The sequence below is a fragment of the Dermochelys coriacea genome, chromosome 3, assembly GCF_009764565.3.
Source record: "Dermochelys coriacea isolate rDerCor1 chromosome 3, rDerCor1.pri.v4, whole genome shotgun sequence".
Lineage (NCBI taxonomy): Eukaryota > Metazoa > Chordata > Testudines > Dermochelyidae > Dermochelys > Dermochelys coriacea.
In genome coordinates this window covers 204,635,212-204,646,687 of record NC_050070.1, presented here as the reverse complement: position 1 = coordinate 204,646,687, position 11,476 = coordinate 204,635,212, and the positions used below count along the sequence as shown (strand labels likewise).

General features: G+C 47.4%; 1 protein-coding gene across 1 annotated transcript; it reads left to right on the top strand.

Moving 5' to 3' along the window:
- The first annotated feature begins 3,523 nt into the window (after positions 1 to 3,523).
- On the top strand, positions 3,524 to 10,598 carry LOC119853149 (cystatin-like). The gene is made up of 3 exons (XM_038395787.2): positions 3,524 to 3,880; positions 8,675 to 8,788; positions 10,216 to 10,598. Exons 1-3 carry the CDS (start codon positions 3,539 to 3,541, stop codon positions 10,291 to 10,293), a joined length of 534 nt encoding a protein of 177 aa, XP_038251715.1. The 5' UTR covers positions 3,524 to 3,538; the 3' UTR covers positions 10,294 to 10,598.
- Positions 10,599 to 11,476: the final 878 nt, after the last annotated feature.

Sequence of the window (11,476 nt, the reverse complement as noted above, 5' to 3'; positions counted from 1 at the left end):
GCTTCTGGCAAACAGAGGCTAGGGACACCATCCATGTCCATCCTGGCTATTAGCCAGGATGGATCTATCCTCCATGAACTTATCTAGTTCTTTTTTGAACCCTGTTATAGACGTAGCCTTGACAACATCCTCTGGCAAAGAGTTCCACAGGTTGACTGCATTGTGTGAAAAAAATACTTCCTTTTGTTTGTTTTAAACCTGCTGCCTATTAATTTCATTTGATGCCCCTAGTTCTTGCTTTATGAGGAGTAAATAACACTTCCTCATTTACTTTCTCCACACCAGTCATGATTTTATAGGTCTCTATCATATCCCCCATTAGTCGTCTCTTTTCCAAGCTGAAAAGTCCCAGTCTTATTAATCTCTCCTCATACGGAAGCTATTCCACATCCCAAATCATTTTTGTTGCCCTTTTCTGAACTTTTTCCAATTCCAATATATCTTTTTTGAGATGGGGCAACCAGGTCTGCACGCAGTATTCAAGATGTGGGTGTACCATGGATTTATGTAGAGGCAATATGATATTTTCTGTCTTATTATCTATCCCTTTCCTAATGATTCCCAACATCCTGTTTGCTTTTTTGACGGCCGCTGCACATTGAGTGGATGGTTTCAGAGAACTGTCCACAATGACTCCAAGATCTTTCTTGAGTGGTAACAGCTAATTTAGACTCCATCATTTTATATATATAGTTGGGATGATGTTTTCCAATGTGCATTACTTTGCATTTTTCAGCATTGAATTTCATCTGCCATTTTGTTGCCCAGTCACCCAGTTTTGAGAGATCCTTTTGTAGCTCTTCGCTGTCTACTGGGGACTTCACTCTCTTGAGCAATTTTGGAGCAATCTGCAAATTTTGCCACCTCACTGTTTACCCCTTTGTCCAGATCATTTAGGAATATGTTAAATAGGATTGACCCCAGTACATGGATGACTATGTAAATTGCAATGCAGTGCACCCCCCCTCCAAGAAAAGCTGCCAAGAGGATCAGTCTGATGAAATGTAACCCCAGTCTTTGCAGATGTGCAAAGTGGAGCTGGGTGGGACATTTTCAATTAAATGAAATTTCGTCGAAATAGCGGATTCATCAAAGCCACAACATCTGGCAGCAATGTACTGGTTTCAATTAAGTTTTTATAGAGGAAAGTTGTGAGGTCAAGAGCTCTCTGGTCGTTTCTGGTCAGAGAGAGATAGAAAGAGAGAGAGAGCCCCAAATTGAAACCCTGAGCTTTTCAATCTGAAAATAGTAATTTAGTGAACACATTCAAAAGTTTTTGGTTTCCTTCCAATGCAGAACAAAAACAAATTCCAAAACCTCAGAAGTCATTGCGAAATGGAACTGTTCTCCTCCAGCCAGCTCTAATCAAAGGGCCAGAGGTGAGTCCTTCTGCACCGTAAAAGCCAGTGTGCTAGTTTTCACGAGGAAATTCAGGTTGTCTTGTATTAACTGATGTGAGTTGTATTAACTGATGTGATGTTACACACAACTTTGCAATCAGCGTGTGCAGGATTGAGACTCAAGTCTGTAAAGCACTCGGTAGTCAAGAAGAGCCAAGGTTAAGGGAGCTGGCACAGCCTTCGCTCTGTTTGCTTGTGCGTTGGCATTATGGGAAAGTCCTTAATTACATGATCACCTACTATTTCTTCTGCAGGACCCCATCTAATTCAGGGCAAGATTTCTCACTCTGGATCTACAGCATCTTTGGTCTAGTCCACACTAGAAAGTGGAGTTGAAGCTTACACAGGCAAAAGAATGTTTTTGCCAGAATACTTATACCACTTCCCTGATCAAAATAAGTTATACCAGAAAAAAAGAAGTCCTTTTACTGGTATAAATGCATCTACACCAGGGATTTTGCTGGCATAGCTATGTCAGTCAGGACTGTGGGGGCGGGGGGGGGGGGGGGGAGAAGAATCACACCCCTAACCAACAGAACTATGCCAGAAAAATTGTAAATACAGATCAGGCCTCACTGCAAACAGCCTCATGGAAATCATTGAAGCAACTTGCGGAGTAATATGCTGCTCAATGTGAGTCAATATTTCTGTGCATGTATTGGATGGTGAATGATGTAGTTGCTCAATGTTGTTCTGTTGGCGGATGTTGGTGGCTCCCAGCATGCCTGTCTGTAGTTGCCCATAGATCAGAGACCTCTTCGAGGCTAGTGGCTAAATGGAAGAAGCAATTAAGCTCCTTTAGAAAGTAAGATAGCTGAAAAAAAGAGAAGCCACTGCCCAAAGCACTGGCCACATAGAAGGCCTAGGGAAGCACTAATTGAGGAGGAATAAGAGGAATTTCCCTGAGAAGTGATTGCAAATGCAGGGGATAGTGCATTGATTGGATTGCAGTTGTAAGTGTCCATATGTGTCAGAAGCAGACGGGCAAGAGAAAGTACCTGAAAAGCCAGGAGAAAGCCAGACGTGCTCTGGTAGCATGGCTCTAAGAGGAAGCCAAGAGAGGGACCTTTTTTGGGGCAGAGTGCTGGCTGAAAAGGCAGGTTTGGAATTATGAGCAAGGAAACTGCTTTCTGTTGTTTGTCCCTACTGTGTCCTGGGAAACATTCTTTGTAATTACATGGGATTGAACCAAAGAAATACTAGACATAAATATCTGCCCCCTATCAGCAACTACCCACAAGGTGCCAAACAGCTAACCGCGTGGGCCAAAAGGAGCAAAGGTATTTATTTTAACCTCCCTGTTCACTGCAGCCACACAACCTACCCTTTGTACCTTCAAAACTATCAGTTAAATTGTAAATTAAGCAGTCTTGGTTTGGGGGGCTGACGTCTAGTTCATGTTTCCTCAAGCAGGGGGAGATGAAGTTAAGTGCTAAGTGGAGCTGACTGATGATGTTTTTAATTCAACATCCTGATGAGCTTGTTTCATCCCAAGATTGGACTTCCATGGCGGAAAGAAAAAGAATCGAAACGTTTTAAGTGCCAGGGAGAAGACGACAACTGAAATGCGCTTCCACGTCTCCAAGGTCTGTTTGCAGACCGACAGCTCCCCCTTTGCCATGTGACAGGTTTCAGAGTAGCAGCCGTGTTAGTCTGTATTTGCAAAAAGAAAAGGAGGACTTGTGGCACCTTAGAGACTAACAAATTTATTAGAGCATAAGCTTTCGTGAGCTACAGCTCACTTCATCGGATGCATTTAGTGGAAAAACTCACGAAAGCTTATGCTCTAATAAACTTGTTAGTCTCTAAGGTGCCACAAGTCCTCCTTTTCCCTTTGCCATGTGTAACCAAAGCCAAAGGCAAGTCCGGGCGTGAACGGCAAGGGGCGATGGGATCAATCGCTAAGGGGGTCAGTCCCTGGGCAGACCCGCAGGCTGGGATCCCCAGGCACGCCCCAGGCTGGGTGACCTCGGGGTTGGCAGGAGCGGGGCTGAGTTTCTGCCCCGGTGGCGCTGACTCGTGTTTGGGTTCCGCGCTGCCGAGGCCCCCAGGGGGAGGCGGGCGGGCGCCGGGGGCACGGGCGGGGCGGGGCGGGGGCAGTGGCCCGGCGCCCCGGGGGATAGGCGCTGGCTGCGGCCATGTGGGCCGGCCGGGGCGGGCCCTGCCCTGCCCTGCCCCCCGGGGCGGCGGGATATAGCGCGGCGCAGGGGCCGGCCCCTGGCATCGCCGCTCTCCGCCCCAGCCCGTGCAGGACGATGGGCGCCCCGTGGCTCTGGCTGGCCGCCCTGGCCCTGGCCCTGGCCGCCGGCGCGGCGCTGGCCAGGGACCGGCCCCCGCCGCTGCTGGGGGGGCTGCTGGACGCCGAGGAGAACGACGAGGGGGTGCAGCGGGCGCTGCGCTTCGCCATGAGCGAGTACAACAAGGCCAGCAACGACAAGTACCGCAGCCGGGTGGCCGAGGTCCTCCAGGCCCGCAAGCAGGTACCGCGCCCCCCCCGCAGCCGGCTGCAGCCCGGGGAAGGGCCCGGGGGGACCCCGCCCCGCTGCCCCTCCCGCATCCCCGAGCAGAGCCGCGGGGCGCCTGAATCCAAGCGGCCGCGGCCGGGGCCAGCCGCGCTCCCCGGGGGCCGGACACGGGACAGACCGTGACGCCCCCGCTGTGAATCCCTGGGGAGAGGCAGGGTTGAAATCCCAGCCCCGCACCTGCCGCCCGGCCCCCCACTACCCCCCCCCCCGAGAACAGCAGCGGGGGGGGGCCCGCTCTTAGGGAAAAGAGCCCCCTGGGCAAACTTGTCGTTTGGGGGATGCCCTCCCCATTGCCCCAGGGGGCTCCTCAGCCCCTGGCACCCATTGAAGTGGGGCACTGACAGGCGGAGTGTGGGGCAGCGACAGCTGAGCAGGGCTCACAGCTGGAGCCCCCCCCGCCTGACAGCCCCAGCCCTGAGTCAGGGCCAGGGCTCAATTTCACAGGGGGGAGCCTACCAGCAATGACATTGACATCCTTGTCAGTTTCACAGCGGCTATTATTTCACATTTTGTCTCTGGCTGTCAGCCCAGTGCAGGGCTCACAGCTGGAGCTTCCCCTGCTCCTCCCCACCCTGGGGCTGACAGCCTCTGGTGACCAAATGTGAAATAAGAGCAACAGTTTTCAGAGGAGCAGCTGTGTTAGTCTGTAGTCGCAAAAAGAAAAGGAGGACTTGTGGCACCTTAGAGACTAACAAATTTATTAGAGCATAAGCTTTCGTGATCCGATGAAGTGAGCTGTAGCTCACGAAAGCTTATGCTCAAATAAATTTGTTAGTCTCTAAGGTGCCACAAGTCCTCCTTTTCTAATAGCAACGGTGAAACTGACAGCGTCAGTTGCACTGCTGGTAGGCTCCTTGCTGTGAAATTGAGTCCAGGTGCCTGGGCTCACAGCTCTAGCTATCGGCCCCTCTGTTGCTGCCTTGGATGGGGGTGTGTGTGAGCGAGAGGAGAGCCTGAGCCTGGCTGCCTTCCAGTGAGATTGAGGGGGGGAAGGAGAGCCTGAGTCCCCCCACACGCAATCCCACACTGGGAGGTGACGGCAGGGGGGCTGACAGTCCCTGTGTAGGGGCAGACAGCCATGGGCGATGTAAGTAAGGCAGTGTCTGCACACACCGTTGTCCTAACTAAATCAACCTAAGTTGTATGCCCCTCACAGAGCTGGGGTTATTAGTCGATGTAGTGGGTGACTTCCATCTGTGGGAGCACCATTGTAGTGTAGACACTTGCAGAGTTAGGTCAACGTAAGCTGCCTTGTCAGCCTAACTATGTAGTGTCGATCAGACCCATCACAGGAAAAACCACCAAGCCAACTTTTTTAAAAAGGAAAGAGGAACAGAGAAGCAGGTCTTTTTTTGAAAGGCAAACAATAACCAATCAGCAGAAAGGAGTGTGTTTCTGTACTTCAGTCTAGCACTTATAATCTTTGTCATTGATGTGGTGTAGTGCATACATATTTAAAAAAAAAATCTACTGCCCACACAAGTGTCCCCTGGTGAGAAGATGAGAGAATGAATCATGTTAGCCCCAGCACTTAATGCACTACTAGAGAGTGCTCAGATCCCATTGTGAGGAGGCCCCGGGAAAGAGTCTAAACACTTATCTGAAATGTCCCTGCACAAGGGGTTGAGGGGGAGTGGCGGGGGAAATGAGGTGGTTCCTTTTGAAAGTTTAGTGGGGGAGAGGGAGGGGTAGTTTGCCTCTTTTATCTCAGAAATATTAGGAATGTAAACTCTCGTATATGTTCTTGGAGATGTTTTCTTAATTTGAAGGGGTTGAGGTTGTTTTAATGAAGATTCTTAGAGAGATTAACAAAACCGAAGACTTTTAAATAGCTTGAATAAAAATCATTTGCCTGTGCAGTGTTTTAGGCTTCATTTCTATGGTATCTAATGTCATAAGCACCTGTCCCAATTGCCCAGTCATCCAGAGAGTTTCCCAGGAAAACAACAGGACCTTAATTGCTAATGAAAAACAAGCAAGGAGAAGGGGAAATAAATTAGGGGAACAGAACCAAAATCTTTTAGGCCTTTTCTCTGCATCATAAAGAAACAAATGCCACAAACCCTTCCCTCTTCTTCTTCCTCTTCTGCAGGACATCTTTGGAGGTTGCAGTAACACTTAGTGGCCTTTACACAATTTGATCAATGCTTAAAAAAAAAACCAAACAAAAAATCCTGGTTACTTAAACAATACCTAGCTCTTACACAGTGCTTTTCATTGGTAGACCAAGTGTCACAGAGCTCCCTGGCAATGCTTTGGAACTGCTCCCTATGAAGCCAGTCAGGACTCTGGTGAAGTCTCCTTTCTGTGAGAAGACTGTCTTCAGGGCAAAAAGCTCACACTGCTTCCCCCTTCCTGGGTCTGACCTTGGAGCATTCAGCGTCCTTTGCCCCTCTGTGCGCTTCCCACAGCGAGTCCACCCAGGCGGGGTCCTGGGGAAGCCAGCGGGTCCTGCCCCCCAACTTTGCAGTCAGCCATGACTCTCAGCCAGCCAGTAAAACAGAAGGTTTATTAGATGACAGGAACACGGGTTAAAACAGAGCTTGTAGGTACAGAGAACAGGACCCCTCAGCTGGGTCCATTTTGGGGGGCAGTGAGCCAGACAACCGTGTCTCCACTTCACCCCTTGTCCCCAGCCAGCCCAAACTGACTTACCCTCCAGGCCCTTCTCCTCTGGGCTTGGTCCCTTTCCCGGGCTAGGAGGTCACCTGATTCCTTTGTTCTTCAACCCTTTAGCTCTCACCTTGCAGGGGGAAGGGCCCAGGCCATCAGTTGCCAGGAGACAGAGAGTGTCATCCATTTATGTATGCTGGCCCTTTGCTCTGCAACAGTTACACCCCCTTATCCCACCACCTAGAGATTTAAGAAATGCCTAGGGGAAACTGAGGTACCCTTACAGTATTCAGAGGAAACATTAAGAACAGTCCCACTTCAACAACACACCAAGACTCTTTACAAAGGTCAGTAGCATTAGCCCCATTTTACAGATGGGGAAACTGAGGTACAGGGTAGTGACGTGACTTCTGCAGGCTGGCCGGTGGCTGAGTAAGGAATAGAACCCAGATCTCCTGAATCCTAGTCTAGTGCTCTAGCCACTAGCCCACATTGCTACTGTAAATGATGGGAAGAAGCCTATGTGAGACTTTGAAACTGAAATTGGAGGACCATAGCAGTTACTATATTTTCTAATGCATATTGCAGTAGTGAACAGAGACCCTGATGGGGATTGAGGGCTGCTCCATTATGCTAGACAGTGTACAAACTCAGACTGCCAACAGACCAAAGCAGCAAGGCCTGAGAAAGGAGGGTAAAAAAAAAAAAAAAAAAAAACCACCACACACACACACAGAAAGTGATCAGGGTTATGGTAGGCACATATGTTCATTCCACAATGGTTTTCTAACCTATGGACTCTCAGCTGCCCTTCTGCCTTGAGTGGTTAGTCCATTTTTCTGTTAACAGTTAAAAAGGCTGCCATCAACTGTCCCTCAATCAGAATTGTGTGTGTTTATTTATTTTTAAACTGTCCTCACTTGCTGTTTCAAATGCTTCACTTGGGCAGTTCTCCTGTAGGATGTCAACCGGAGAATGAGACCCTGATTTAGCAAAACCACCTGAGCCCCTGCTTTTGTTCCATTGAAGTCTCCTCTGGAGCATTGCCAACCCTTGTGACCTTTAGCACAAGTCACGTGATATTTGGTGTTTTTCTTAAAGTCCCAGCTCTTGGAGTCATGCAACTACTAGGGCTGTTAAGCAATTAAAAAAAATGAATTGCAATCAATTGCGAGATTAAAAAAATTGCGATTAATTGCACAGTTCAATAATACAATTTAAATCTTTTTGGAGCTTTTCTATATTTTCAAATGTGGGCATGGGGCTCCAGCGCCCCTGCTGCCTCCCTCTTTACCCAGAGGTATGCAGTTACTGCATTAATTTTCTTTTCAGGTACTCACAGGCGTTGACTGCGATCGACAGCCCTAGTAATTGCATGAGAATTTCAGCTTTCAATTTTTGGAAGGAAGGAAAAAAAAAAATCACGCAACTTTCTAGCCCTCACGGTTGCAGAGAAAAGCTTGGACATGTGACCCCTGAAGGCTCAAAACCTAGAAATCAAATTTTTTTTAAAGGTTGGGGTCTTTGTAACATGCTTTTAGACAATCCTGATTTTGGGGGCTAGACTGATTTTTTTATTTTTTTTTTCCTTCAACTGCTTGGTATTGGTAATACTCCCGTTGATGAACTAAAGTAGTACAAGTCATCTGCTTCAGATCCTTTTAACTACACATATCGATTATAGCTTTTTAAGCCAGTAAGCAAAGCTATCACATGCCATGAGTCAGCACCTTTGGTTTTGTTTTCTGGCCTGCAAAGAGTGCTGGGTCCTTACTTTAAATTGCCACAGGTGTCCTTTTCGATGCATGTTTGGTTTCAGGCCCTTGGACTATCGCTCTGCTTTTCCAGTGTCACTCACTTATTCCTTCCACCTCCATTTGTTCAAGTCACTTTTCTTTAGTGCTTATTGCAGTACAACCCCTAGAGGCCTCCCCTGCGATCAAATAGTGCTTGGTGCTGTACACACACCTAGGAAAAGCGTGCCTGCTACAAAGAACTCAATCCTAGACTAGCAACACCACCACAAAACAAGCCTTCCTTTTAGTCCGGTCTCTCTGATCCTCTCGGCAGATCAATGGCCTGTAGTGCTTTCTAGACAATCAGTGCTGTAAACAAGCTTTTCCCCTCATTTTACAGATTGTGTCCGGAGTCAAGTACTATCTGAATGTTAAGGTTGGCCGGACAACTTGCATGAAGTCCTCAGTGGAAGTTCAGGACTGTGAATTTCATGAAAAACCAGATCTGGCTAAGGTATGGCATAGAAAGAGCTTAAAAAACCTCAGAGGGCTAGCATATCTCTCTGACTTGTATTAAGGTATTACCTAGATGCCCCAGATCTTATCTGGGGCCCCATTGTGCTAGATGTGGTACAAACAGACTGTGCAGCACTTGCAGTCTTAAATGGACAAGACAGGGTGGGAGAAAAGTGCTATTATCCCCATTTCACAGACAGGGAACTGATGCACAGAGAATAAGTGACCTTATCCAAGGTCACATGGGTCTGGCAAAGCTGGGAATATAACCCACATTTCTTCACTCTTACTCCAGATCCTACTCCTCTGTGACATTGTTCAGTGGCACTTTAAGACGTTTCAGTCCTAAACTTGTTAAGGTTCTTTTTGTCACTGAGGTCTACAAATAGGTTAATGGTGGCAGAGGTTAGTGGTGGCAGGAGTTGAGATCTGACAGTTGCGGCAGATTTGCCAAGAATCCCAGTCCTCTGCACAGAAATAATGTAATTCAGTGGGGGAATGTCACCTGATTTCAGATCAGCTCCTTAAATGACTAAACAGCCACAAAATGGGGCCTAATCAGAATCCAGTTTTCAATAATACTACGGCCTCCTCACTATTAATGACTTCATAACTATGGGCCTAGATTATCAGACGTGTGCCTGCGTGCACATTTATTGCAACAGCACATGAAATTATACATGCAGTTACTGCTGGTTGCACAGCTAGTTGGTAACTTGTGTGTGCAGTTACCAGAGATGTGCATGCTATAGTGATACATGTACTAACTGAGTTAGCTGCACTGACATGTCCTTTTTTAAACATACACATGCGCTAGCTCTCTTCTGAAAAGCTCCATCACAACTTCAGACTCCCGTTGTTGAAAGTCTTGGCTGAAGTTAGGCTCTGAGGGTATGTCTACATTGCAGTTAGACACCTGGGGCTGGCCCGTGCCAGCTGAGTTGGGCTTGCACAGCTTGGGAGATGGGACTGTTTAACTGCAGTGTAGACATCCCACCTCACAGGGTTCCAGAGCCCAGGCTCAAGCCAAACCCGAATGTCTACACTGCAATTAAACAGCCCCCCCCGAGCCTGAGCCAGCTGTCATGGGCCAACCGTGGGTGTGGTATAGACACCCTTAGAGGAGCTAAGCTGATCTTCAGAAGTGCTGAGCACTCAGCCTTTCCCACTGACTTTGATGACAGTGGTTGGGTGCTTGACACTTTAGAAAACTAGTTTTCTAACTCGGGTCTACTGTTGATGAAAACTGTTGTTCCAAAATATTCACACGTGCAGATAATTTAAAGAGCCACCACCTCAGTTCTGCAATATGCTGCTGACTTTCACAGATAGTAAATATTTGCATCCCTGGGATGACAGTTCAATTACATCTGCATTTTATACTTTTAAACTAACTAACTGTTCCCCTCTCCCCTTTCTCCTCAGCACGTCACTTGCAGCTTCGTAGTGTACACTGTTCCTTGGCTAAACAGAATTAGCCTACTGGAAAATAAATGCCAATAAGCACCTGTTTGTTCCAACACACGTCGGCAACCAGTTGTTGTAGGTTTGCTGTTTAAAAAAAATAATCTGAATTACCCTCTTGAGATGGACTTCTGTCCATTGCTGTTAACTGAAATGCTTATGCAAGTAAAGCTATATAACCTTCCTTTGAAGCACAGTAGAATGGTTTTTGTTTCTTACCTATAATTACTTTGTTTCTCCAGTCTTTCCTTTCAAATAAAACATTAACCTAACTTGTCAGAGGTTTTGAGAAATGTCTGTGTCCCTGTTACAGAGAGACTGTCAGAATTAAAACTAATTAACCAGTGCTGTAGCATGTAGTCATTTTGTCATGTGTGTGTCATAAGCCTATGAATGGATGTGTTGCCTATTAAAGGGGGGAGCTAGCATTGTGCAAGCAGCTGCTTGCACAAATTCCCCACACAGCTTTGTCTGTGTAGCTCAGTCCTGACCAACAGCACTCATGCTATTTGGCCTGGGTTTTGCTGCACCAGTTGTGTGGTGTGGTTGTGTTGGAAGTTGTGTGAGAGCCTACTCATAGCACCCCTATAATCAACGCTTGGATTATGGTGGTACAAGGAACAGATCCCTCTTTTAATTTAAAGCTAAAATTCTGGGCAGTGAGACAGCCTGAAAAGTAACTCTAGCTGTCCTAGTTGTGAAGGTATCACATTTTCAGGGGTTAACCAAGACAGCAGTGTCTCTCTGCCTGAGTGTGCCGAGAGCCTGGAACAATAGCTCTAAGATGTTTACTGCCCCATCAATCCAGAAGGCGCTAAAACCAAGGAGCCCCAGCGAGGGTTGAGCCCAGTTTCAATTGCCCAGGGATGCTCAGAGAGCATGCACAATGTAATGGGAGGAGTGAATCATGGGTTGGAGCTTTTCTTATGGGTGGATATTTTTAAAAGAAGTGCCCCCATCATTTTGCACCACCCTCCCTGCCCTTGAATAGACCATAATCTTCAGTGCATTATAAACACCTAGACACATGGATCAGGTATCCCCAGGACAGTACTCTGAGCTCCCAGTGTTTGTAATGGTTAAACATGATGCTATTTCCCCCCCATAATCCCCTCCCCCGAGATTTCATTTCAGTCAGTGTTGTTAGAAGTACAGCACAGGGGAGAAGCAATTGCTTTCAGAGCCTGAAGGCATTTCCCCAGCAGACAAAAAACCCACAAAT

What these genes read in the sequence shown, in the direction of transcription:
- LOC119853149 (XM_038395787.2), top strand. Translation starts at nt 3,539, where the DNA reads ATGTGGGCCGGCCGGGGCGGGCCCTGCCCTGCCCTGCCCCCCGGGGCG. An exon ending in TCCTCCAGGCCCGCAAGCAG is followed by an intron (nt 3,881 to 8,674) that starts GTACCGCGCCCC and finishes CTCATTTTACAG; the next exon opens with ATTGTGTCCGGAGTCAAGTA. An exon ending in AAAAACCAGATCTGGCTAAG is followed by an intron (nt 8,789 to 10,215) that starts GTATGGCATAGA and finishes CTTTCTCCTCAG; the next exon opens with CACGTCACTTGCAGCTTCGT.